This window comes from Strigops habroptila, chromosome 12 (assembly GCF_004027225.2).
Source record: "Strigops habroptila isolate Jane chromosome 12, bStrHab1.2.pri, whole genome shotgun sequence".
In the NCBI taxonomy this organism is placed as follows: domain Eukaryota; kingdom Metazoa; phylum Chordata; class Aves; order Psittaciformes; family Psittacidae; genus Strigops; species Strigops habroptila.
Genome location: NC_044288.2, coordinates 324,386 through 351,339, shown reverse-complemented (window position 1 = coordinate 351,339; position 26,954 = coordinate 324,386). Strand labels below are relative to the sequence as shown.

Here is a 26,954-nt window from a genome sequence, read left to right as displayed (position 1 = left end):
GGCAGATCAATCCCCCAAACAAAATGACACCAATAAAGAACTAGAAGAAAGAATTGTTTAATCTCTTTAACCCTTTCTCTTCCAGGACCAGAGAAACAAGTGTTCTGCTCCTTCTAACGAGGGCAGTAAGGCTTGTGTGTTACTTCTACAACTGCAGGGGCAAAGCTTACGAGATGATCACCTTTAGTACTTGGAAAAGCGAGAAGCAATGGTCATTACACCACTAAAGAGAATCCTGGCCTTTCCTCACAGAGAGCCCACTGCTAGAGTACAAAAATAGAGGAGGCATCCCTGCATATCCCAGGCTAGAAAGAGTTAACCAGATAGAGCAGGAAGAAGCTTTCCCAAAGAGGGGATTGAAGTAAACAGCAGAGGTCAATAAAGCAACATCTTCTCCCTACTTCCCCAGCATGGGTTTTATTTCCTTCACCAATAAATACAAAGTCCTCATTACCAAGTGACAGAGCAAGTAATTTGCCCAGGACAAGGGGACAAGGGGCCAGAGGCAGAAAGGTTGTTCTCTCCCCTTCTCTCCCATTATTATTCCTCTTCTTTTAACCAAAGCAGACGTTAACAACTAGCAACCCACTGCAGAGGCAGGGAATCTTCCAGCTCTCACACTGCAACTGGCAGGTAAAAGAGCTGCACTGTCTCACAAGGGGAAACCCAACAAGAAATAACTGCCACAGCACAAGGTGAATGGGGAGGCAGAGGCCTGTTCTGAGCTTTCCACCTCAGTGTCTCCGGTTAAAAACCCAAGTCTGCAGACATTGTCTCCTGAAAGCTGGGAAAAAACAAAGTTTGAGTGGGAGGAGAAGAGGAGAAAAAAAGAGGCTGCATCAAGGAGGAAAGCCTGAAGCAAGAAAAGAAAAGGCCAGACCATGGCAAAGAGCCACCCAAGTGAGAAGAGTTTTTTGCTGTCTCTGGGTTGGGAAGAGCACCGAGTGCTGGAGTACACCTGGGACAGGGGAGCTTGTGAACCCCAAACAGGTACATGGAGTGAGCAGTCACGTCTACACCATGCCCTCAGCAGCCCGGTGAGGATCTGGATCTATCCCTGGAGAGCTCTGCTTCAGCAGGAGATGCTGGCTCAGCCTCCTTCACAGCTCAGCGGTTCCTGGGTGGTAAGGGGCATGCTCCCACAAAACTGGGGTTCACTAGGGCTCTGTGTCACCCGTGACAAAGCAGATGGACATCTTTGTCTAACGGCTAGAGACCTAGTCCTGGTTAACTCCACTGGGGGATTCCTCCCTGCAGGGAGCAGTCTTCTTGGAGAGATGCTGCCAGCTACAAGACTCTGTGGCCTCTCTCCCTCCTGTACAAGGCTTACTCATGTCCAAGACTGTTCTGGAAGGGAGAGGAAGCAGTTACCTTGATCAGCCAGCACTGTGCAGCCTCTCATCAATGCTTGGCAGCCAGAGGAGGAAAGGGAGTCCTCTCATCTTTCCACAGCAGCAACAGGAAGACCAGGGATTGCACCACATGGAAGAACAGCCCTAATGCAGCACACACACATGCGCACACACTCCCAGCCACACATCTCATACCCCTGGGACCAAGGCTAGCATGTTCAGACCTTCAGCAGTAAGAGATACGAGACAGCACAGAGCAGTGAAGATCTCCAGGGGCTCTTTGGTCTTAGTTGATAGTCCTAGAAAAAACAACCTCTTCGGATCCGGTTGTAAGCACAGCTGTGGAAGATCTATTTGATAGTTAGTGTTTGGCAACTGCAGGAGAAAAAATGAGGGCTGCATGTGGCATGAGAGGAGAAAGGATGGAAGTACAGTGCTGCATTTCTAGGTGCATTCCTGGCTTTGCAGCCAGAGTAAGTGTGGGAGAGAAGGAAGAAGGAGGAGGGTTCCTGAGAGAACCACTAACCCATCAGATGTTAGCCCAGCGAGGCCCACCCTGGCCAAGACAGAGCAGCTGACTGCACAGAAATGCTGCTAAAAGCTTGACACTTTAGATACAACATACACACGGTGGCAACGTTCTCAGCTGCAGCACGAGTGATGTGGAGAGGAGGTGAATACAGCTACACGTTTTGGGCAACAGAGAGAGCAGCTCCAAAGAGTGCTGCTACCAGCCCCTTTCCTCAGTAGCTTCAGTTACATGAGCCCTAAGCCTCTGATCAAACCTGATCTCATTGCTGTCACCCTTCTCCATGGGTTCATAGACCACAGAGCTGGGCACGCACACGCTACCCTACTGAGCTGCACATACTCAGCGCCCTCACTGATCTGTCAACTAGGATGGATGCCCAGGGACAACACGGGCAATATCCAGTCCTTAACGCAACACAGCTACATCTGGTGACAACATGTTAGAGATGGAAGCCAGAAGAAAGATGTTATGGGACAAACCAGGTGTTTTATGGCCAAAAACCCTAAACCAGGGGCCTCTAGACAGGCTGGTAGCACAAAAAGCAGAGTCAAGCTTTCAAGATCACTGCAGTGAATTCATTCCATAACCCCTGCCCTAGGTTTGTATTTTATTCAGGAATTTCACATCCCCTCTGCAAGTGCATGAATGCAGCCAACCCTGTACCAGAACATACAGCAACTCTGCAAAACAACATGACCAGCTTACACTGCTTACAGACAACTCAAAGACCCCTGTTGGGACTAAATTCCACTAAAGGCAAACCCTGGACTGCACTGCCATGCTGCTCAGTAGCGTGAGGGGAGGAGGAGGAGGTGGTGGTGATGGTTTAGAGACGGCCGCTCCTGCCCCTGCCAGCTTGTCCTACTCTGTGCATAGTGCGAAACAGTGCAGTCATTCATCAGAGAAAGTCCAGGACCAAGGAAACTCGGTTCCCTTTCAGCCAGACAGTTAGAGGAAGGAGAGGCAGTTCTGTTTTAGCTGGGCCGGCACTGGACTTGCCCCTCTGAGCTGTCTTCATCATCTGAGCCTCCAGCCCCACCACTGGTCAGTCCTGTAATCCGGTACCCCATATTCAGCAACATCACCTCCAGCGGGTCTGCGTTCATGCGCCTCTGGTTAGCTTGGGAAGCACCTTCCATGTCTACTACCACACGGCCATTCAGGGTTTCACTCTGCAAGACGAGAAAGGAGAGAACTCAGCAAGGCAATGCTAGCACCAAAGAGGGGCTAGCTAGCAAAGAGGTTACTGCTGCTGCAACTCTCAAGTGATCCCAGTGGGACAGACCAGAGCGTGTTACATCTCATGACACCAAGACAGCCTTTTAGCACAGCTCTTACCTCTGGCCTGGGGTTCCACAGTCGTACAACTGGGTCAATGCCGCTGGTAGCCAGGAAGCAGTAACTGGGATGAGGCTGGAGACAATTCACAATGGACTCGTCTCCCTGCAGCACTCTAACAAGGTTGGTGGTTTCTTTCTCCCAGATGAAGAAGGAGCCGTCGTCTGACCCACTGACTATGTACTGTGCATTGCTAGGGTGAGAGGAGCAGAGGCTGGAGATCACAGCTTAGAGCCACAGCTAGTCTCTAGCAGACATGAGAATCTCAGTTGGCTTCTATAATCAGAAGGCTGCCACCCCTCACGCTCACAGATCCAGATAAAGCTTCCTGTGTTGGTTCCCTCCATCCCCAGGCTTCATGTGTTCAATCCCAACATGGATTTCCTGAAATGCTAGCCCAACTGGGTCCTCTGTGGGTCTGCTACTGAACCTGCTATTCATGCAGCCACACAAAGAGGAGGATGCCTGTCATCTTTTTAAACCCTGCAAACCAGTGTCAGCATCATTTTATGAACAGTCACATGGGGCTACACGAGGCTGTATCTGATGGAAGAGAGCATTGTCATCCTGCTGCATCCCTCTTACACTCTGCCACATACCTGCCAAAGAAATTGGCCTCTTTGATGTCTGTAGTAGTGTTACAGTGGCCACAATATCGGAATTTGTAGTCGTAGCTGCGCTCCCTCAGCACCATCTCATCCTCTGAGATGGAATCCTTGCGGCCTGTGGCTCGCAGCCGGATGGGGCCACCCCCTTTCTTGTCTTCAGCTGGAAGGACAACAGATTTCCCTCATCACAACTTGGGGAGGAACATGTTCTAAGAAAACAGCACTCCAGGAGACCCCAAGAGCTTTAGAGGAGAGTTAAGGACAATTCCGGCAGGGAGCAGGACTTAGAGCACAAGCTTCCTTCCAGATTATCTCCTGGCTACATCAGATTCCTTTTATCACAGTCTTGCTCAAGAGCAAACCAGGACCAGGCACGAGGAAAGAACAGGCTCAGGCCAGTTTTTGTGCACAGGAACAATCAATCTCTCTCTCTCCAACTGGAGTTTTACTTCAGAGGGACAGTTTAAGGAGAAAATTCCTTGTCCAATCATTATATTTCAGTATAACCTTGAAGCACCACACCAGGCACTGGCACTCACCGTTATCGCTCTTGGAGAAGAGGGCTGCGTTGATGTCTCTGTCTAGTGCATCACATGCACTGCTGTGTGCTTGTTCTGGGAACTTCCCTTTAAAGTCATCCAGACACTCCAGTGCTTCTGCCACGTACTTGAGTTCAAAGAGACAGCGGGCAAGACGGAAATGGGCCTTCAGGTGGCACGGATTCAAGGATATGGCCTTCAGGCAGTCTCTTAAAGCATCATAATGGTCCCCATCCCTGAAGAAAAGGGAGCATGGGTTAGATAGCCCAAGCATTCCCAGCACACATTTCCCACCACTGCTCCTAGCCCTCATTTCACTCCAAAGCTTGCTGCTTCCAGCTCTCTCTATGCACTCAAACACCCCACAAGCTCCGATGCTAATAGTGTTTGCTGCTTCTCAGGGGAAACATCTGACCAAGCCCCTCCATCTGACTGCACCTCCACCCGTGGACAGGCAGCCCTGCAGTGGGACCACACAGGGAAGCCCAGCAAGTCTTGACCTGCCATTTTAGAACCGACTGTGCAGAGCTGACGGATAGAACACATTTCGAGAAGTCCTTTGAAGATGGAGGATGCACCAGCCCTCTGGCCAAGCAGACACAAGGCCTCTCCTGCAAGGAGAGCAGGGCCTCCTCGGAGTACGGCAGCTCACGCGTGCCCCTTTGTGGATGCACAGTGTGGCAGCATCTTTTCCTGCCCACACTCAATTACTTGTAGGCTTCAAGAAGGAGCTACAGAAGCACCACACTTCGCCACCCCAATGCAGAAATCTCTAATGCAGCAGTCTTTTCTCACCTTTAGAGGAAAAACCTTTCAGTTTTGGAAGTAAGTGTTACAGCAGACTGGTATCATAATGGATATTTATATCCTGGGTACAGTTCCTGGAGGCTATGCTTGATTCCCCTAAGCTCCATAACTGTGGGAATGAGAACGCCTCTGCTTGTGCTCTGGAAGCAGGAGAGACTTGATGAGTTTTGCGTGCTGGTATTCCCTTCAGTTTGACAGAGGCTGAGAAGTCAGGCAGGGCTGACATGCCTGCTGCACCAGCATCAAGCCTGAACTGCCCAGAGGCACCAGAAGAGAAGACATTCTCTTAAGAGAATGCCAGGTCTCCACAGGCTCTGTTGTTATTGCTAATCAGTGATCACCATTGCTGATGGAATGTTGTTATTCTTAACCATCATAAGACTGAGATGAGCTCTGAGGCAGAAGCTCTTCCCTGTGAGGGTGCTGAGGCGCTGGCACAGGGTGCCCAGAGAAGCTGTGGCTGCCCCATCCCTGGCAGTGGTCAAGGCCAGGTTGGACACAGGGGCTTGGAGCAACCTGCTCTAGTGGAAGGTGTCCCTGCCCGTGGCAGGGGGTTGGAGCTGCATGAGCTTTAAGGTCCCTTCCAACCTAAACCATTCCATAATTCTTTGAAACATGGTTCTTGAGGGCTGCCTTTCAGCACTGTGTCTGTTAATCCAGGCTGGATGCACAGCATCAGGCCACTTTCATTCAAATGAAGAGGGAATGCAAGTTACCTGTTACAGTGACAAACGGGTGTCAGACTGGGCTATTAGCTACTTTGCCACCCCCAAAAATCCTCCAGCGTCAAATCCTAGTGTCAGCCAGCCCAAGAGACTGGTGTGAACACACTGAGATGTAAAGCAGGCCCTGACTTCTCCCATTGTTACAGGTTTGAATCAGCTAAGTACTGTCAACACAGACTGCTAAAAGCACGGCTGGAGAGTGATGCAGCTGGCTCTTAGGAGCAGATTTTAAGAGGACAGCTTCAGAAGGAAGATACCAGGAGCATCTTAGAGGAGATGAGCAAAGGGGAGAGATCTATCTCTCTCTTATTCAGAGAATGAGGCCAAAGCAAGACCTGCAGCATCCTGCACAGTTCCTGCTGCGAACACAAAGAACACCTCAGAGACACACAGGGGTTCAGCATGGGTCACTGTCCAGCATGGGTCACTGTCCAGCTACTCAGTGACATCCCAGCCACCTTCTGCCATCCAGCAGCAGCTGTTTCCAGCAGGTAACTGCCCAGTCTTTTCTGTACCTGAGAAGATTCCAGCTCAGTACTCTTTAAATTCTAATCACTGCCCACCACAGAAACTCATCGTGCATACATTTTCACATCTTCCTGCTACTGAAAGCTGTAGCGAAGCAGTAGCTGACACACAGAAAGGTTCAGATCTGCCAACATCCTTTGGGAAAACCGATTCCTATAAGGAAGACGTCATTCATGAGCTCAGCACTCAGCTTCTGCCTTCCATTCCTTAATCCCAACCTATTGTTCCTCTCCCTCTGAGCACCGAGGTCTTTTTGAGGCAGCTCCCAAATCTCTGCTATTGCAGAACAGCTAGTAGACCAGTCACCAACAGTCACAACAACTGCTGGCTGCTCTTTATCTTGGCAAGGAGAGAGGAGAATTCATCCTGGGGATTTCAGCAGAGAGAGAAGGATGTCCTCACAGAGCAAATGGAGATGAAGGACCACAGCTATTTTAACTACGTTCATGGCAAGTCATTCTGCTCAGTCTTCCTCTGCTCAAAGGGACAGATACTAAAATAAGTCAGCTGGATCTTGCAGATGCAGCTCTGGCTGTTGGTCAAAGACATTACCTACTGCAGAGGCTAACAGTGTACTTTGCAAGAGTCAAGACAGAACCTTCCCCGGACCCTGAGGCACCAGTTGCCACCTCCCCAGATCCCTCAGAGAGGTTTGTTTGCAGTCGAGGGGAAGGTGGGTTAGCTGGGCTAACACAGGAACCACCAGCTCACGTCTGACCATCTGCAGTACTAGTTATCTGGATAAAGTAGCAAGCAAAGCAACTCCGGGCAGCCCTACAACAACCTTCTATCATGAGAGATGAAGTTATAAAGCACAGTAACCATTACCTCATCTGTTGACAGCAGATTTAGAGCCATACTCTAACGAAGATCAGAATTATCCAAAGAAATGCAAACACCCTTGGTAACACTCATAATGCTGTTACTCAGAAGTGGATTTTGGGTTTCTTCTTGAACAGGAAAGGAACAGAACATTACTCAGCATGACAGTAGGCAAAATGAAGAGCTACTACCAGCTGTGCTTGCCTGTGCAGTATCTGTGGCTGCGCAATCCCCCTGTTCTATGCCAGGGTGACCCACTTACGGCTTGATCCAATATCCCCAACCCTGCTCTGCATAAAGGTTCTGTGCAGGTGCTTTGCAGTGGACAACAAGGTATCAGTGCTACCCAGATCTCAGTCACCTCTGACATCCTCTGCTTCCTTACCACTTGCGTTTCATGTAGGCAGCAGCTCTGTTTCCATACAGCATGGCATTGTTGGGGGCTTTCTGGACTGCTTTGCTGTAGAGCTGGATGGCTTGAGTCCACAGCTGGCAAGCGAAGGCCTCGTTGGCTTGCTGCTTGATTCTCTCCAGGTACGGAGGTAACTCCACTTGGGGGCTGAAGGGAAAGAAGGAAGGAGCACAGGTAAGTCTCACATGCTCTGTGAACTCCAGCTAACTATCTGCCGTGCTTTGTTCTAGCTTAGTAAGTCCCAGCAAGCATTAGCTAATACCACAAGTTTCAGACAAAGCAGAAGAGACCCTGCACCTGAATAAGCTGGACTTAGGAGGAAGGTTTCTTTTTGCCCATCATTGGCTGTTTCCATTATTCCTTTATATTACAAATACCCAAAATTGAACAGTGGGTATTCTAAGCATCTAATCCCTCAGACTTCATGACGACAGCTTTGCTTTGACTGGATAAACAACATTTCCAAACCCAGAACACCAATTCAGAAGGAAACCAGGCATCCCAGCTGCACAAGGCCCATACTCAGCAACCCACCATTCCAGCCACATCTCTGCTGCTGTGCTGGAGGGGCCACCTAGAGGAAACAAGCTGAAAACACCCAACAAAGTGACTTTGGTGGAACCCAGACTACCCATATATGGTATTAAGCAACTGTGTCTTGACTTTTAACCGTGTCTCATCAGCTGGATGAAAACCAAGCAGCAAGATGTGCTTCCAGTCTGCTGCTGCTTCACCCCAGCTGCGTTTTGCTCTTAAAGAGAGCCACAAGAACAATAGAGGAGGGCTCTCCACCCATCCTAGCTCCCATGCAGCCTGCAGGACTAATGCCTCCAGTGGCACTGGCGTAAAGCAATTCTGGCTGCTTCAGTTCAGTTTGCAGCATGCAGATGCCCCCAAACAATGGCAAAGGGAAGCAAGGCTCTTTGGACCTGACAGCTTCTCCCATTTACCAAGACACGGTTTCTGCAGGTCAGAACAACCAAGAACACTTTGCTTCCAGGCCTGAAAAGTCATTTCTTCATTTTTTCCACAGTAATTCATCATAAGAGGGGAAAAATCCTCATGGACAACATTTCTGCTAGGCCACTCTTGTCTGATCCGACTCTTGTTTCACAGACCATGCACCAGAAGCAAATACAGCTCCTAGGACAGAGGCCACTTAATAATCAAGTCAACATGCCAAGTGAATTTGCACTTCGCACCTTATTTAGCAGCACCTGACCACGGCAAGAGAAAGAATCAGAGAATCAAATAAGTTGGAAAAGACCTTTAAGATCATCAAGTCCAACCCTTACCCCAGCACTGCCAAGGCCACCACTAACCCATGGCACTGAGGCCTCATCTACACGGTGTGTGAACACTTGCAGGGACGGTGACTCCAGCACTGCCCTTGGCAGCCTGTTCCAATGCCTGAGCACCCTCTGGGGAAGGAATTGTTCCTCATCTCCATCTAAACCTCCCCTGGTGCAGCCTGAGGCCGTTTCCTCTTGTCCCATCCCTTGTTCCTTGGGAGCAGAGACCAGCCCCCTCCTGGCTCCATCCTCCTGTCAGGCAGTTGGACAGAGCAATAAGGTCCCCCCTGAGCCTTCTCTTCTCCAGACTAAACCCCCCCAGGTCCCTCAGCCGTTCCTCATCACACTTGTGCTCCAGGCCCTGCACCAGCTCCGGGGCCCTTCTCGGGCCCCGCTGCAGCACCTCAATGTCTCTCTTGTAGTGAGGGGCCCAGAACTAACACAGGATTCGAGGTGCAGCCTCACCAGTGCCCAGTGCAGGGGGAGAAGAACACGCCAGAGGGGCTTTCATGCAGGCAGAGCTGTCCCCTTACCTCACATGTGCTCTTCCTTCAGCCAAGCGGAAGCCGTTGCTGTGGAGGTGGATGCCATTGGACACTCCGTTGGTAGAGGTTTTGCCATTCTGCACTTCTGAAGGTTAGGAAGAAAACCAAAAATATACAGCCATGCTAAGCATCAACGGAGATGATACAAACTAATGCTTGAAAAGAGATGAATATAGAACAAAGTACACACACAGAGGGCAGCTTGAATTGAACTGCCTTCAGACTGAGTCTCTGGTAACTGATCACCAGGAGCCTGATATTTAAAACTGCAGAAGTGTTTATTCACATGAATAACTTTCTAGTTTAGATTCACTCAGATAAAGAATCACAGAGCCAAGTTGGTGAACGTTTAATAGAACAAGGAGGAGTAGAACCACTGGAGGAATCCAGTCAAGGAATTGTAGATGCTTGCTTCCTTCCACTCTTTTCTTACCCCACTGCTCCAGGAGCTGTTACAAGCTGAAGTAACCCTCTGAAGGTCAAACAGCCACATCATCTGCCATTTCTACCCAAAATATTCAGCTTAATGTCTACAAACTGCATTTCTGTTGCAGCTGGGAGCACCCCTGCAGCCATTGCACAGCCTGGGAAACTGGGGCCGCTCTCCAAGCCATGTACTGCACTGCTCAGCAATTGCAGCGTGCACAGACATGCATGCACATGAAGTTCAGCCTTTGTACTCACACTGCCTTTGCCTAAACTTTCTGTGCCCAACAGGGAGAAGCATTTGCTGCAGCTGCACCCCTGTGAGCCTGTTAAAACACTGTCCTACCAGTGGAAGCGTGATCTCACCAGATACCACAGTCCAGATCACCCACATGCATTCACGACTTAAGAGAAAGGCAGGGCATGTTTGCCACCAGGATGTGAGTGTTAGATTAAGGCCTAAGGCACAGTGAGTACACAGATCAAACTCTGCCAGAGTGCTCTGAGGACTGCAGTATCTGCATACAAACAGGCCCCAGAAGAAACAGGGCCAAGAATAAAAAGGCTTTTGGATACACTTATTCATCGAATAAATGACTTTTTGATTCAACTATCTCACCACCAGGAGAGATATTGGTGCCAGGCCTGATTCAGAGTCACAGAATGGTTTGGGTTGGAAGGGACCTTACAGATCACTTCGTTCCAACCCCTAATTCTTAGACTAGGGAAGAAACTGTTCTGTCTCCTTCCTCATGGGTGCACGAGGGGATAACAGACATAGCCTACATTTTACTAGTAAGTTTAAACGATGTACCACTTCCCGGCCTGTCCAGTCTTTCCCCCTCAGCTGAAGGCAGGATACCAGGTCTTGAACCCCTCTACAAAGTCTACTTTATTCTTTGTGCCCAGCTTTAAGCATTCTCCTTAGTTCACACATGCAACAGCTCACTTCCCCCCTCAAGACACACATTTTGCCACTCTGTAGAAGGGTTTCAGAACTCAGGGTATGAACTGCACTGCAGAAACAGCCCAGCAACAGCCAACCCCCACTTCATTTTCCTAGTTCCTGCCCCGACTGGGCTGCACCCTGAAAAGAGTTGTGTACTACATGATTTCCCTCTGCCTTCCACTCGCTTCCATGGTAGCATCATACTCACCCCCTGAAGTGTGGCACTTCTTTGGGAGGAGAAAAGTGTATGGTCGCTGTTTGTATGTTAGATCAAACAAATAGACCTAAGGAATGAAGAAGGAGAATGAGACAAAAAAGAGTCAGTGAAACATAGCTGCTCAGGTGACAATAATACAGGGCTGGCTGGGTATCCACCTCCACACCTGCATTTTACTGTTTCCAGTTTTCTAACTGGGAATCTTGGTTAAAGATGGGTACACACAGGCTGACAGCAGTACCCGTGGCGTGTCCCACTCCAGCACTGGCTTCAGAAGGTGGAACATTGAGAAACAGGAGCCTTGTCTTACTGAAGAGGTAAGAAAACCCTAAACCAAGGCAAAAGTCTCTCTAAGATGAAACCAGGATTTCCCGAGAAACATGGAAAGCAGCCCTGTGAAGCCCTCATTTAACACTGGGATAGGAATTGAGAGCTCAGATCAGAGCTGCAATTCATTTAACCCAGCACCTTCTCTTAAAGGGAATGAGTGCACGTGTGAGAAAGATCTGTAGAGGACAACCACAGAGCAACCTGCCCACAAGCGAAGGTCCTGCTTCATCCATGCTGATTAATGCTGGCAGGAGGATTTTCTCATTTCACTGATAGGCTTTACAAAAGATCCATGAATATCACTTCAAATTAAAGCAATCAATATTCCAGGTGAAGGCCTTTGCTTCTCTAAGTTCCTTATTCACCAGATTCTATTGCAGAAGCAGTTTGATGTTTCAAGAATGAGTTATGAAATCTTTTCTAGGTCAGCAAAGGTCAGTTCCAGAACTGGATTTTCTTTCCTCTTCCAGAAGATAAAATGGGAATTGGGAAACCAGGAGAGAATGTGGTTCAAGTTTGATCAGTGGCAGCAGAACAAATCAATCCCTTACACCAGGCATTTAGTCTGAATGAATCCAAAAGCAGGTTAAAAAAAATCAATCATATGACCCACAGAGAAGTTGCTACACCTCTTTTTAAGAACATACAACAACATGTGGTGACCCAACACACACAACCTCAGGTGAAGCTTTCTGCTACACTTTAGCTGTCTTCTTACCTGCTCCCCTCCCATGTTGACCAGAAGCTCAGTGCCATCAGGACTGAAGGTGACGTATGTGGCCACCAGAACTCTCAGCCTGTTGTTGTAGTCCGGAAGCTTCACTGGAAGGTGCCCTGCGGAAAGAAATGGTCCACACACATCAGCTTCACTCGCAACTGTTGTCTTTGTCCCACTCCAGTTGCTCCCTTTTACAAGGGGTTGGTAGGAAAGCAATGTATGAAGTGATTTTCTATTTCCTACTGCTGTTTATTGAATCCTTCCATCTACCACCATATTTAGAGTAGATCTTAGGCAGAAGCTGTTCCCTGTGAGGGTGCTGAGGCGCTGGCACAGGGTGCCCAGAGAAGCTGTGGCTGCCCCATCCCTGGCAGTGGTCAAGGCCAGGTTGGACACAGGGGCTTGGAGCAACCTGCTCTAGTGGAAGGTGTCCCTGCCCGTGGCAGGGGGTTGGAACTGGAGGAGCTTTAAGGTCTCTTCCACCCCAAACCAGTCTGGGATTCTATGAAAACACACAGATGTGGATAGCCGCCTCTTCACAAGTTCTAGATATCAATTCTCCAAGGCCATCTCTATATGTAGACTGGGTTATAACTAGCTTACTAACAACAAAGCCTGCAGAATCCAGCAAATCTCAGTTTTAGGTATTCACATTGGATTTGGCCTCTGTGATTCGTGGCCACCTGCAAACAAATACCTCCATCCTCAATCCTCTCATCAGGTTCCCTTAATAGAGCCCTTAGCACAACCAACCCAAGGCTCCTAAATATTCAGCTCACACACAGGTTCTTTTGCTTCAGACAGCAGATGTGTTGCATGACCAATTCAGGAGACCTAAGAAATCCTCTAGCGGGGCTCATCAGCAGCAAGACTGTCAGAACTGGTCTGCTGAACATGCTGGTCTAAGGTAGTTTGAAGAAAAATCAAACATTTTGGGGAAAAAAAAAGATAGTAAATAATGAGCACTGGAGAGAATGTCACCTGCAGAATGAGGGCAAGCCACTTCTGTGCCAAAAAGATTCTGAACAACAGCCTTGCTGGGACCAGTTCCAGGAAGAAACTGATAAGCACCCCAGTTATCCAAGAAGCAAGGCCAGCTCACCACCACATACCACTGCCAAACCAGGGTGAGCGGGCAGGTAACATAAGCAAGAATTCGCAGCATGGAAGAGAACTAAACTGCTATTCCACAGACCATCCCTGCACCAGAGAACTGTTCCAAGCAGTGGTTGCTTGTGGTAGAACTTCACTTCTTCAGGGATTAAGTCCCATGAGTCCCCCCCCAGCATAGGTGCCAGTACCTGCCACATAGTACTGCGCCGCGCCATCTGGGAGGGGTTTCTGTCGGTCACAGAACGTGTGTACTCCAGCTGAAGGACTCTGCTTCATGCTTTTCCTAGCCAGAAAGGAGAACAGCCTTATAATCACAGCATTTAACTGCTGGAAGCCTGGTCTAGACTGACACTTCTTGTTAACACTCAAGGGCAAGGCCTCCTGCCTGTAGAGCTGTGGGGTCACCAGCCTGCCTCACCCCACCCGTGTGTACTCACACAGATGAACTGGGCAAAACTTCACAGTGAGCCCCAGACATTGCTCCCTGTCTTCCCCCTTCCCACCAGAGCCTTGAACAGATTCCTGGACCACTCCTGTCTGCCCAGAAGAGGCAGCTGCCATTACCTGTGGTTGTGGATCATGCGTATGTCGTAGAGGCGCACAAAGGGGCCACTTGCCCCCACTGCCAAGTAGTTGTTATCCTGGGGGTTGACCGTCAGGCATTTGGCCTCCACCAGCTGCCCACAGTACTCTGTGAGGTCTATGAGGACTTCTGAACGTTTGCTGTTCTCTCGCAGGTCATACTGTCTGCAAAGGGAAGAGAGACTCAGGCAACCCATGTCACCAGGTAACAGAAACAGCACTAAGAGAGGGCTTAGCTTGTTTTCTGGTGACCAGACTGAAGACCACTCAAAGCAGCACATTTATACTGCTCAGTATATCTTAATTATCCGGCTTGTGCACGACAAAACATTCCAGGCCAGGCTGGATGTGGTTCTGGGCAGCCTGATCTGGTTGAAGATGTCCCTGCTCATTGCAGGGGGGTTGGACTAGATGAGCTTTGAAGGTCCCTTTCAACTATTCTATGAGTATGACACCAATGACATTAATAGTCATTTGTACCACATGTTACTGGAAGTAGCTCTGTTCAATATACACAAGGCCCCAACATCAGGATAACCATTCAAACCAGCTCTACAATGTGCACTGGTTTCATTCAAGGTCCAGATTAAACTCCAAGTCACGACCACACAAATAGCAGCTTGTATGAAAAGTGGAACAGATTCTCATAGTAACTTTACTCATTTAAGAGTCTCAATGACTGTGGAGAAAAACGTTGCTCAGTGTTGTATCTCCCTTCCACTCAACGTGGCTGTTCCTTTCTTGGCCTCCCTTTGCAGTAGAGGAAAACAGAGAAGCTGAGGAGAGTCTTTATCAGAGGAGTCTACATTTTGAGATGAACCCTTCCAGGAAAGTGAGAAATGAGCTTAAGCACTTTAGCAGAGAGACGGTCTCTCTTCAGGTCTGTGCATAGCATATACTGCAATGGATCCTAATCTGATTCATTTGGGGGCAGAACAACTAGAGTTTTGTACCTGATGAGCCCGTCTTCTGCTGCACTCCAGAAGGTGTTAGGCCACATGGGAGCTGTGGCAATCCGCTTAACTCTGTTGGTGTGGTCTCCAAACATGTGGATGGTCTCCTTGACAGTCAAGTCATGGACATGCACCTTGGAATCTGCAGCGCCCGTGATGAGGATCCGATCCCCTGAATGTGGCAAGAACTGTTGGGAGACACATTTGACATTCAAAGGTGAGAAGTGCTGAGCCTGTCCCCACAGACAGGCCACAGAGCAGCTCGCTTTAAGAACACAGGATGACCTGGGTTATTACCTACGTCACACACCCACACTCAGGAGTCACCAGCTACAGCAGCACACAAAATAGTTTCTTCATCACACATCCCAATCTGCTACAACCATTTCCTTTGACTTTATAGGGAGCATGAGATAAATCTGGGAGGTGCACAACCTAAGTAGTGCAGGTATTTTTTCCTAGCATTAGAAATACTAAATCCTATTTTTTGGGGGGGCATTGCTTGCAGGAAGATGTTTCCCAGCAAGGATCTGTTCTCTTGCTGCTCAGGCTGCTGATTTTATTAGTCATTCCTTCTTTCTAATGATATACCTTGACAGAAAAGATGTTTGCAGTATGTCCTGTGTGCATAGAAAGGAGTTTCTTGTGGTGCAGAGGATCCCAGACAATGGTATGCTGGTCATCAGAGCCAGAGGCCAACAAGCTAAAAGAAGCAGAAGAGAGATATGCATCATGTATTCTTCTGTTCTAAGCTGTGACCAATTTCTTGCAGTGCTTTAACCACAGGCAGCCATTAAGTTAATTCTGCTCTAAGAAGCCCACTTCCCCTCTCTTTTCTCAGCTCTGTGTTCTTGCTGCTCCCCGTGCACCAATCTGTTGAGCCAGTTTAGGGAGCTAAACCAGCCAAACTGCAACTCCATGGAAAATAAAGCAAGTGGGTTTTGTTGGTTCAGCTCATTGAGCCAGCTTAGCACAGACTCCAGTGGCAGAGAGGAAAACAATAGGAGCATCTGGTCAACAACAAAATGCAGAGCCTCCTTTTTGCTTATTAGCCTGGCTGCATGAACTGCTCCACATCATCCCCGAGCCCAAGCCAAGGCATTCATTCCTGGACTTTGGATGTGCCCGAGCAGTCCCAAGCCAGGGCTCATGTAGTGATTCACTAAGTGCAGGGTGTGGCAGTGAGATTGCAAGGCACCGTTTGCCTTCTACATCTATCTTCATGAAGCAAAAGCATTTGACATCCCCAACCATCAGCTTGTTTAAACCTCTTTCCTTGTAGGCAGATCTCTTTCAAGAACACAGCATTTTCACCAGGAAGTCATTCTAAAGAGCATCAGAGAGCAGACTTGGGCTTTTGCGAGAGGCACGGCAAGAAATACATGCTCTTCCTTCCACCCAGTCATTTCTCATGCAGATAATGCTCTTGTATTTAGTTTCCCTCTAAAACTTCACAGGAGTAAATGCTCTACCTCCCTCCCTTATATACTTGTCCCACAGCAGAAGCTTTTAAGAGCGTGGGGAAGGGGGTGGGGTCACCACCAGCTGGGCAAATCCTGAAGATCCATTATAATCCGTAATACCACTTAAGAGAAGAGAAGCAGGCTTCAATCTCCACTTCTTAGGCTGACCGTTTCCCTTCTGAACTCACCAAAGGGGCACTTCTAATAATACACAGATCTATTTACCAAAATAAAGCTGCTTTTGAAGCGTGAGCTCTACTACAGTTCAAAACTTGGAGCTGGAGCTTTACTAGGAATGGGAAGCAGCTTCTTATGACAAGATGACCCAAGATGACTCTTGGGGTTATCGGTTGGTTGATCCCCTGAATGAACCCACATACTTACTCTCCTTTTTCATTCCATTCTAGACAGTTGACACACCCAGAGTGACCCTGAGGAAAAAAAAACATAAAGGGAAGAGAGTATTACACAAACTTCAGACTTCTCAAACAGAGCTGCTCCAAGACAAGGACATAGAAAGCTCCCTGTACATAACAACTCGTTCCAACATGGAAAAACCCACCCACATGACAGATAAGCACCTCCGGCCATGCTGTAGCAGTTGTGTTAGGAAAGGCAAAATGAAATAAATAAAACCAAAATAGGTAGTGCTGAATAAAATGGCAGTTTTAGTCTCAGAGGCTACAGATGAAATCCTGCTGTACACATGGAAAGGTGACTTTGCTTCAAAAGCCCTTGGCTATGCTGACAAATTACATGTACAGGTTCTCTGGGAACGCAGGCAAAGTGCACTTCTGGTAACTCCTTTAGAAGCACCTTGCTGCTGGGCAACTGTATGATACATCTTCATCCACATTAACTAACAACTGTCCCAGAGAAGACTAGGGGAGCATTGACCAGTGTTTAATACGGGAGCTGCAAGTGAGAAGGGGAACAAAAGAACCTGTCCTCCCCCAAACCAAGATAATCTTAAGATCTTTTCAAGCTGTGTCAGACTGCAATACAACAACCTATTCTTTAGGCAACACATTACACTCTTCAACATCACAGCTGAGTATCTCGAGCAGTTGACAGTTGCCTTCTTCAGGCACTGCTGTTGGGATTAGCTGCCACACACCCGCCTAAGGCTCTTGTAGGTGTGTTAGGTAATGCAGAAAGTTCACACAAGCTCTCACTGAGCTATTCCTGGCTCTAATGCAGTCTAGGGGACTAAGTAATCAGCATCTATCCCGTACAAGAGAGAATTTCATACACTCCTGCACACTGCCCCTTCTGCAGGGAGTCGTACAAGCAGCCCAGCTTGCTTTTTAAGCACTACCCACTTACCTGCAGTTCTGCTTCGAGGCCCAGGCGTCGAATGAATGGATCAGTGACATGATAGTGTCGCTCAAAGCCCAGCGCACCCCTCTCCTGCACAAGGCAAACAAGCAGCACACTCACTACAGCAAACAAAACACTCCTTTTGCCCTTTAAAAGAAGGTTGCAAAATCAAGCTGGGACCTTGCCAGGTATTGGGGTGTCCGTAGCATCAAGTACCTGTCCTGTAGGAAGGAGACATCATTTGCATCATCTCCCGGTAGGTAGTGTGTAATCCTTGCCCCTGAGTTCGTTTAAAATGGTATTTATCTCATTGCCAAGCTCCAGCTGGGTGGCCAAGACAAGGCCCAGAATATGTTGCCTGCTTTGGGCCATAAACAGGAGATACAAAAGAGCTTGGGAATGCCTGTCATTATCCCTTGGCAAGAATTTCAGCAGCAGCTCACTCCAGAGGACTGCAGTACTAGAGCACAGCTGCTCAGGAGACATCTGCCATTGCACAGAATGTGCCTGAAGCACCACCACGGAGCAAATATTGGGGCACATCACTGGCCAGCATCCTTTAGAGATGGCTTCTTTCACCAGGACTGGAGCAGCAGCACGTAGCTGCAGTGCCACAGTGCAGCCTGTTCTACAGAGAGGAGAGCAGCTGCCACAGAACTGCGTCAGTACAAATGAAGGTGAAGAAAAGCAGGCCAGTTGTTTCCCCTGTGATCTCACAGGGTTTGCAGATGCATGAGCAGATGGCTTCAATGTAAGAAGGCCAACTGCAGAGGCAGGCCTGAAGAAAAGGGAACGCAAGTCATATTGTGAATGGAACATATAATGTCCAAGGAGATTCCTTCCTAGGACCAGATCCAGCCTTGGTCCCATCCTGTGCCATGCTACAGTCAGGTGAAGACAACTAACGTCTTTGTTAGCACCATTTAGAGATGGAAACACTGGTGTTAAGCATTAGACTGGTGGTAGTAGGAGCACGTTAGCAGTCACAGAGAAGTGGCACACCACATTACAGCTCTGCAGACCTATGTGAAGTAACGAACTCCACACAAGAAAAGCTATTGGAAAACAAACCGGAGACAGAAAGAAAGGGGGAAAGGAAAAGCAAAATAGGCTTTTTGTAGCACAAATCTCAAGCCCTTTCACTTATTTTTATAGGATAATGTTCCCAAAACACTGCCAGGCACAGTGCAAGGTGCAGCAGTTCTAATTGCCTTGTTATAGCAACCCCAGTGGCTTTGAGGTCTGTGGGATACTGCTTTTCCTACAAGGAAGTGTCAGACTTAGAAATCTCCCCAAGGTCAGGCATCAAAGTCTAACAGAGCAGACAGTGTGAAAGAGTCCCAGGCTAAGGCTCTAAGCACAGAACCATCCCTTCTTTGTTAGAGCAGCAAAACAGATCTTTGCACATAGATTAAATCACAAGTTCACAACACAAAGTGTGGTACCAAACTGCAAAGTGGAGTGAGCATTCAAGCTCCTAGTTCCTTATTCTGGCCACTACCAGCCCACTTGCATGAATACTGATTACCAGCAAAGCTGCAAGTGATTTAAGGCCTCTGAGTCCAAGTAATAATTGCCTATTGTGTCTGCTGTAGCTGGTCCTTTCACGTTAAGAGATCTTTCACCAAATGCAGCCATCAGATGACTGATCCGACCACAGGACGAGTTTTTCCCTACACAAAGGAAGCAACACAGCACTTTGTAAAGAAAGAGAGACAGGAGACTGAGACAGAGATCATTAGCTTTCCTGCAGTCAGAAAATACCTCTGATGGCAAGATCACACAAAGAGAACACAGACAGCAGCAGACAGAAAACTCACGTGGGGAGCTAGCTAAGGGTCCTTTATGGTGCTCTAACACAAGTAGCTGTATTCCTATCTTCATCATTGTATTCAAAAGGAACAGACCTGCTGATGTCAAACTAGCACAGGGAGCTCCTGCTAGGGAGAAGAGCTGTATTCCTGTTCTGCCATGCTTCATCCCACCTCTTCATTAAGGATAGTGATAGGTCCTATGGATTTGTTCTCTTAAGTTTCTTACACAGCTTATCAATATGTAAGAAGCAGAGGTCTTTTCAGAAGTAAAGGCAACACCACAAGTGTTTCCCAGGCCATGAACACCAAGTCTCTATGTGCTGTCCACCCACCACGAGCAAACGCATGGCTTACACATACCTTGATCTGTCTGTGGATGATGTCTCTGGTAATGTTTGCTTTTGCCATCTTCTTGTAGTGGGGCAGACAAAAAGAAGCTATCGGAAGAGCTGCTGTGCATCCAAGCATGCCACCAGAGCAAAGATCCACACAAAGGGCATTTAATTACCTGCAGGACAGAGCAAGAAGAGTAAAGGCAGGCATACAAACATATTAGGCCAGTCATACACAATGTCAAGTACTTCATTTTCAATAGCCGTGGCTAAGAAGTGAAAAGCTTTGTATAAAGGCTCCTTGAAGAAACTCAAGGATGGGAAGGACCAATGCAAGACTGAAGAACATCCTGAGTTTGCAGAGAACTCCAGGATTACCCCAGCCTAGGGAAGCCACGTTTCTGTGCCAGCAAAGACCCTGCCAGTCCAGGGTAGCATCTGGTCCACAGCTTGCCTCCCACTATTACATGTCCACTCTTAGAATCCCAGCCTGGTTTGGGTTGGAAGGGACCTTAAAGCTCATCCAGCTCCAACCCCTTCCACTAGAGCAGGTTGCTCCAAGCCTGTGTCCAACCTGTGCCAGTGCCTCACCACCTCTTACACCATGAATAAAGAAGGCATTGGTATACGTGGCCACCTCTCCTCTCTCATTTACTACATTCAGTTATCAGCCAAAAAACAACACCCCAACAAAAGGATGTGTTTCTTTGAAATTAGCCACCCATCAAGTGCCACCATCACTTGCACGCCCAATTACACTAGCACTAGGAAAGGGGTGATCATTGAAAGTTGTATTTCCAGGAGGAATGAGAGTTTTCCACCCTCCTAATGGAATTCCACATTTAATGCACTAAGCTAAATAATTCAAAGCCCACAGACCTAGCTAGACCTGCTGTGCACAGCAAAACCACGAGGTTCCTGCACCCCAGGAGCCCCAAAGCCCTGGGCTTCAGCTTCCATTTGCTTCCCAAAACCTGGTAGCGTGCATTCGCAGGCACTTCCCCATGGGTAGGAAGTACCAGGAATTCATTTTCCCTGACAGCAGAGTTTGTTCCAAGTGGAAGTTCCAACTGCTTTCCTAACACAGATGGCTCCTCCGTGCAGCTCCACAGCAAACACAGAAACGTTGTTAAACCTACAGATAGAAAGAACCACCAAACAAACAAACAGAAACCCCAGGTGTCTTGCAGTGGGCTCCTAAGCAGGATTTTCAGGGTAGCCATAGGATGAATCCAATGTAACACAGACAAAAGGCACAGCATCTGCGGGTCTCTGAAGATGAACGTCCCTCCCACAGATGGCAGAAGACCAGCAGCCCTCGTGGTTGTGTTCCAGAGCATGAATTCGGGCTCCCCCAGAACCCATTGGCCAGCCTGACACTGAGTTACTCTGTGTGTATTAGTTCATCACAAGTGTACTTAATCCATATTCCTTTTACTTCAGAAGTAGCTCCAGGAAAGACCCCAGGAAGACACCTCATGTTTTAAGCACCTCTAACCTCCCTCATTCTCATGTTAAGCAATAATTGCTTCACTCCCAGGGTTAATGGCAAGAGGCAGCACCATGACTGTGTCTGATCATCAGTATTTCATGGTAATTCTTGCAGTAGGATGATGAAGCGATCAGAATTTGACACTTGGCCTCTGGTTTTCCATGGGAGCTTGGTGTAGGCATTGTTCTGCCTCTTTATGGAGATGGAGTCTATAAGGGGACACCACCAACTGCCCTTTGAAGAGCTCACAAGCATGGGAAGGAGAGGAATCATAGAATCGTAAGGGTTGGAAAGGACCTTAAGATCATCTAGTTCCAACCCCCTGTCATGGGCAGGGACACCTCGCACTAAACCATGTCCCGTGTTGCCCAAGGCTGTCCAACCTGGCCCTGAACACTGCCAGGGATGGAGCATTCACAACTTCTTGGGCAACCCATTCCAGTGCCTCAGCACCTTCACAGTGAAGAGCTTCTTCCTTATATCCAACCTAAACTTCCCCTGTTTCAGTTTGAACCCATCACCCCTTCAACCAACTCCTCACTGTTTGGATGCACCCAAGTTTCCCAGTCTCCAAACTCAAGGTCATTGAAGAATAAAGCAGCACTCCGCACACTCCAATCCCTGACATCACTACAGTCCCTGATGAAGGTCCCTCTCCAGCATCCTTGTAGCCCCCTTCAGACACTGGAAGCTGCTCTGAGGTCTCCACGCAGCTTCTCTTCTCCAGGCTGAACAGCCCCAGTGTTCTCAGCCTGTCTCCATACGGGAGGTGCTCCAGCCCCTGGTCATCCTCGTGGCCTCCTGTGGACTTGCTCCAACAGCTCCATGTCCTTTTTATGTTGAGGACACCAGAACTGTACACAATACTCCAAGTGAGGTCTCACGAGAGCAGAGCAGAGGGGCAGGATCACCTCCATGTCCTGCTGCTCACGCTGCTCTTGATGCAGCCCAGCACACGGGTGGTTTCTGGGCTGCGAGCGCACACTGAACCCGGCTCATGTTCAGTTTCTCATCACCCAACACCCCAAAGTCCTTCTCCTCAGGGCTGCTCTGAATCTCTTCTCTGCCCAACCTGTAGCTGTGAAAGCAGCAAAGCACCTCGGCACACGGGCAGGTGGATCCTCTGGACTCTGCAGCACAGAGGTGAGCACAGGAAACCAGAAGAGGCCCCTTGCTGCTTGTGTCCAAGGCCAGATCTACATACACATGCCAGCTGGGCTGGATAAGCTCCATTGCTGGAGACACCCATGAGGATGTGCTTTCCAGGCACACTTCTAAGTTCTGCAAGAGAGAGAAGAGAACTGCTAATTCAAAAAGCAGTTCAGGTTCAGATAGACTGAGCGTGTCGGGGTGAATCGAGTTTCTCCAGACATCCTTTCCAGCTAAGAAGCCTCCACCTGCCCTTCTCCTGGGCTGGATCCCCACAGACTGGCCTCCTTACCAACTCCTCCAGGGTACAGAGATGTTCTCTCCATCCATAGCTACAAAAGGGCAGAAAGACCCTCCATCATTCTGTGACACCTCAACAGTTCAGCCCTCAGGTGAGGGACTCTCTTACTCACTGGACAAACCCCAAGATCTTCTTACCTCTAAGATATCCCGAGGCTCCCTCCTCCTTATAGCCCTATTAAACACACCAGCCACCCAACCTCCCTGCAGGAACGTGGGACCAGTGACTAATGTCACTTAATCAACTTTTCCAGAGAAGTGAATGATCCATTTAATACAAAGTACATTGTCAAGAGTCACGAGGGACAATATTCCAGCAGATCTCAGTGCCTCAGTCTTGTCTGCTTTCCACTCTTCTTGGAGCTTCCCAACCCCCATCTGCAGTCCCCCTCTCCAAGCAGCATCCAGCTGACTTCTTCCCTGCTGGGGACAGCTTGTCTTCCTCCTTAAGAGCAGTTTGGGTTTCTTTTGATCTTTAGACCCCAAAGAGACCTCAAACATCCAACCCCCTCAAAACCTACCACTCCTGCAGAGTGACTCAAATTCCCTTGCTTTTCAACCAGGTCTCCTCTGCCACAGCATTTGGTACCTTCCTCCACTGGCCAGGGGAGTGCAGCACAGCACATGTGGGTGGTTTTAGGGTTATAGATATGACGCGGAGCTTCCCAACTCTCTGGACAGGTCCTTGTCAGCGGTGGTAACTCAGAGGTGTTCTGAAGAGATCATCAACACAACTTTATTTCTTAAAAGATATAGATCCAGAAGATCATCCATGAAATCAACTCTCTAATTGACAAAGTGGAATGAGCCAGAGTTTAAAACAAACATCTGACGCAAAACTGACTTTAAAGATACTAATACCAGCATCCAAGGCTGTGCTGTATATGCTTGGCTGAGAAGACTCTAAGAGCCTTTCTTGCCTTCACAGTGCTGGGGGTTTCTGTTGCTCAACAGGCATTCCACCGCTGCAAAGGCTTTGGCAACCTTAAATTATCATGGAATCACAGACAAAGAATTAAAAAGTCCCAAATTCTCTCATTCCACATCAGCCATTGTCCATTAGCTGGTCACAATTCCAGGCTCACACACACCATGAATATGACAGTTACCTAGTTCTTGAGTCAATACATGTAGAGCTCCTACTATGAAACAAGCATTATAGAATCCCAGACTGGTTTAGGTTGGAAGGGACCTCAATGCTCATCCAGTTCCATGGACACCTTCCACTAGAGCAGGTTGCTCCAAGCCCCTGTGTCCAACCTGGCCTTGAACACTGCCAGGGATGGGGCAGCCACAGCTTCTCTGGGCACCCTGTGCCAGCGCCTCAGCACCCTCACAGGGAAGAGCTTCTGCCTCAGAGCTCATCTCAATCTCCCCTCTGGCAGGTTAAAGCCATTCCCCTTGGCCTGTCCCTACAGGCCCTTGTCCAAAGCCCCTCTCCAGGTTTCCTGGAGCCCCTTTAGGCACTGGAGCTGCTCTAAGGTCTCCCCTTCAGGAGCCTTCTCTTCTCCAGGCTGCCCCAGCCCAGCTCTCTCAGCCTGGCTCCAGAGCAGAGCTGCTCCAGCCCTCGCAGCAGCTCCGGGGCCTCTTCTGGCCTCGCTCCAGCAGCTCCACATCTCTCTTGTGCTGTTGCCCCAGAGCTGGATCAGGACTGCAGGGGGGGTCTCCTCAAAGCACAGCAGAGGGGCAGGATCCCCTCCCTGACCTGCTGCTCACGCTCTGGGGGTGCAGCCCAGCACACGGGAGGGTTCTGGGCTCAAGCACACAGTGATGGGTCATGGGGAGCTTCTCATCCACCAACACCTCCAAGTCTTTCTCCCAGTGTTGCTCTTAACACTAAAGACTCTATTGACCACACCACTGTACATCCAGAACAACAGTTTCTAACTACATTATAACTTGACCTTGGCATAAAGCATAAAATGCCCCCAGATTTGTAGGTCTTCTGGAAAATACACATAAAGAGACAGGAATAACCTGTGACTCCAATTTCTTAGCCACATACAGGCTCCACAAAGCCCCTTTGAAACCTCTGTCCATTTGTTATCACTAAAGGCATGTAAACTCAGATAGGATGCTCCTCTGAGCAAATCCTCTATCTTTTACATATATTGTTTCCTAACCCATTCATGCAGTTCTCTGCCTTTGAACAAAACCTGCAACAACCAACTCGTGATGAAATGAGAGGATTAAGTCCCAGTGACAAGGAACAATTTAGGATCAATCTGCACTATTGCTACCAGTGATGACCCCACAAGGAGCTTCACTTTGGCTACACGTAAGAGATGATGACCCTTAGATGACACTGGAGCTTATTTCTCTCTCCCCCTTCAAGGGCATCTCTGCACTCAATTCCAAGCCAGGACAACCTTCTTTCATCCCTCACTGTTCCAAATCTGCCTGGAACACACAGAGAGGACTCAAAACCTGGGATCTAGTTCCAGCTGTCACCTCATCTGCAGAAACAGTCTCTTCTCACGCTACACCCTGAAGTGTAGAGAGGTGCAGCCAGCTGCAGGTCACTCCTGGCCTCTTCTGCTCCTGTAATGCAAAGCTCCAGAGGCAGAAGAACTTTTGCAACACACAGCCTTTAAACCTGCAGTCAAAAATTAACAAGGCAGAGATCTCTGCAAGCTCCAGGTCTGCCAGCCTGGATTGACACTGACAGTAACTTCCGAGCCCTTGCAGCTCCTGGAAAAGGACACTTCCAAATGGTGTTCTGGGGATCATTCTTAAATGAGCGACACTAACTGAGCAAACCAACTTCTCACTGTTTGGATGCACTCAAGTTTCCCAGTCTCCAAACTCAAGGTCATTGAAGAATAAAGCAGCACTCCGCACACTCCAAGCCTTGCAGATACACAGCTCATCCCAAAGGAAGATTGCTCTGACCCTGCCCTGAAGCATCTACAAATGACATCACCCATCCAAATACCACCTAGGCCCCAACTTTAGCCTCACCACTTATTTTCCCTCTTCTCTTTACCTTGATTTTCCAAGAGGTCACAGATCAAATGAAGAGAGATACATAGACAGATTGATTCTAACAAACCTAGAGAAACAAGAGGCAATGACCTGGTGAGCAGCAGACACCTAGGAACAAGGTTTTGCTATGGCTGAAGGAGTTGTCAGGACAGATGGCTCAGAACACGGAGCCAGCCAACAAACGAGGAAGCAGTTGCTTACAACAGAGGTGGACAGGAGAAGGGGTAGGATCCGAGACCTGACAGAGCCAGCACAAGAGGACAGAAGTGTCCAGGAAACTTTGCTATACCCACAGGGTGGTTATAGCTCAGGCAGCAGCCCTCCAAGCTGGCATCCTCCAGCCACCCTTCACCAGTCCAGCACAAGTAATAGTCCAATGCCAAGACCCACATGGTCCAGGAGCTCCAGGAAGGAGTTTAGGCAGCAGATACTGGCAGAGGAGAAAAGGCTCATCTGCTTCCCAAGGGAAGGGGCTTCAGGACACTCACTGGGGCAGGGAAAAGCTCCACAGGAAGACTTTAGCAAGGGAGAGGTGAGCAGAGCAGAGGAAAGGGGAGAAGCAAGTGAGGACACAGCAGTGCCAGCTGCAGGAGGGGGAAACAGAAGTGAGGAAGCAGAGGCTGAACCTAGCAGGGGGGTAGGGACCAGCCAGGTATCATCAGAGCTGGAGCGGGAAAGCGGTGCTTGGTTAGAGGGGGAGAGGCTGAATAAAGCGGGAGCGGCATAAAAGGGGAATGGATAAAGGGGGGGGATAAAGGGGAGGGATGGGGGGGGGTGTTTCTCAATTGGGATGGCGTCAGGCTCCCAGAAACGAGGTGTGGGGAATGCCTGGGATGGAGGGGTTCTGGGGGGGTAACTGCCAGGCAAGAGGGGAATAACAGGGGGGTAACTGCCAGGAGAGGGGGATAGGGGACGTGGCGCAGGTAACAGACCTGCCCCGGGCGCGGGGGGCCGCTGACAGGGCGGGGGGGCTGCGCGGGCGGGCCCGGCCGGCGCTGGGACCGTTACCTGTCAGGCCTCCCGGGCGCTGCGGGCACTGGAAGTTGCGAGGCTCCATCCATGCAGGGGGGAGCGCAGGACAAGCGGAAGGAGCAGCCGGAGGAGCCCCACGGGCCGCGGGCCCCAGCCCCCGGTCCCCGCGGCTGGACCCGGCCCAGGCCCCGCCGTGCCCCGGCCCGGCCCCTGTTTACCCCCTCAGCTGTCCGGGGCTCAGCAGCACCCCCCGCCGCTGCTCGCCCCGCGCCGCGCTGCGCATGCGCCACGCCAACTGCGCCACCACCCCTCTCGCAGCCGCAGCAAGCCCGGCTCCAC

General features: G+C 49.2%; 1 protein-coding gene across 6 annotated transcripts; it reads right to left on the bottom strand.

The window, feature by feature from the left end:
- Positions 1–41: 41 nt before the first annotated feature.
- On the bottom strand, positions 42–26,867 carry WDTC1 (WD and tetratricopeptide repeats 1). 6 transcript variants are annotated; one of them, XM_030503678.1, is made up of 16 exons: positions 26,652–26,867; positions 19,746–19,893; positions 17,578–17,661; positions 16,636–16,682; positions 15,380–15,491; positions 14,789–14,976; positions 13,818–14,000; positions 13,442–13,536; positions 12,141–12,256; positions 11,084–11,159; positions 9,489–9,585; positions 7,637–7,810; positions 4,370–4,605; positions 3,822–3,990; positions 3,223–3,415; positions 42–3,056 (listed from the first exon to the last, which is right to left on the bottom strand). In XM_030503678.1, the coding sequence occupies exons 2-16, from the start codon at positions 19,851–19,853 to the stop codon at positions 2,859–2,861; spliced, it is 2,076 nt and encodes a 691-aa protein (XP_030359538.1). In that variant the 5' UTR covers positions 19,854–19,893; positions 26,652–26,867; the 3' UTR covers positions 42–2,858. The 6 variants fall into 6 exon arrangements, with proteins under 6 accessions (XP_030359538.1, XP_030359537.1, XP_030359540.1 ...); XM_030503677.1 differs by having other exon boundaries at positions 19,746–19,822; positions 26,652–26,789; XM_030503680.1 differs by lacking the exon at positions 7,637–7,810 and having other exon boundaries at positions 19,746–19,822; positions 26,652–26,792.
- Between the last annotated feature and the right edge of the window lie 87 nt (positions 26,868–26,954).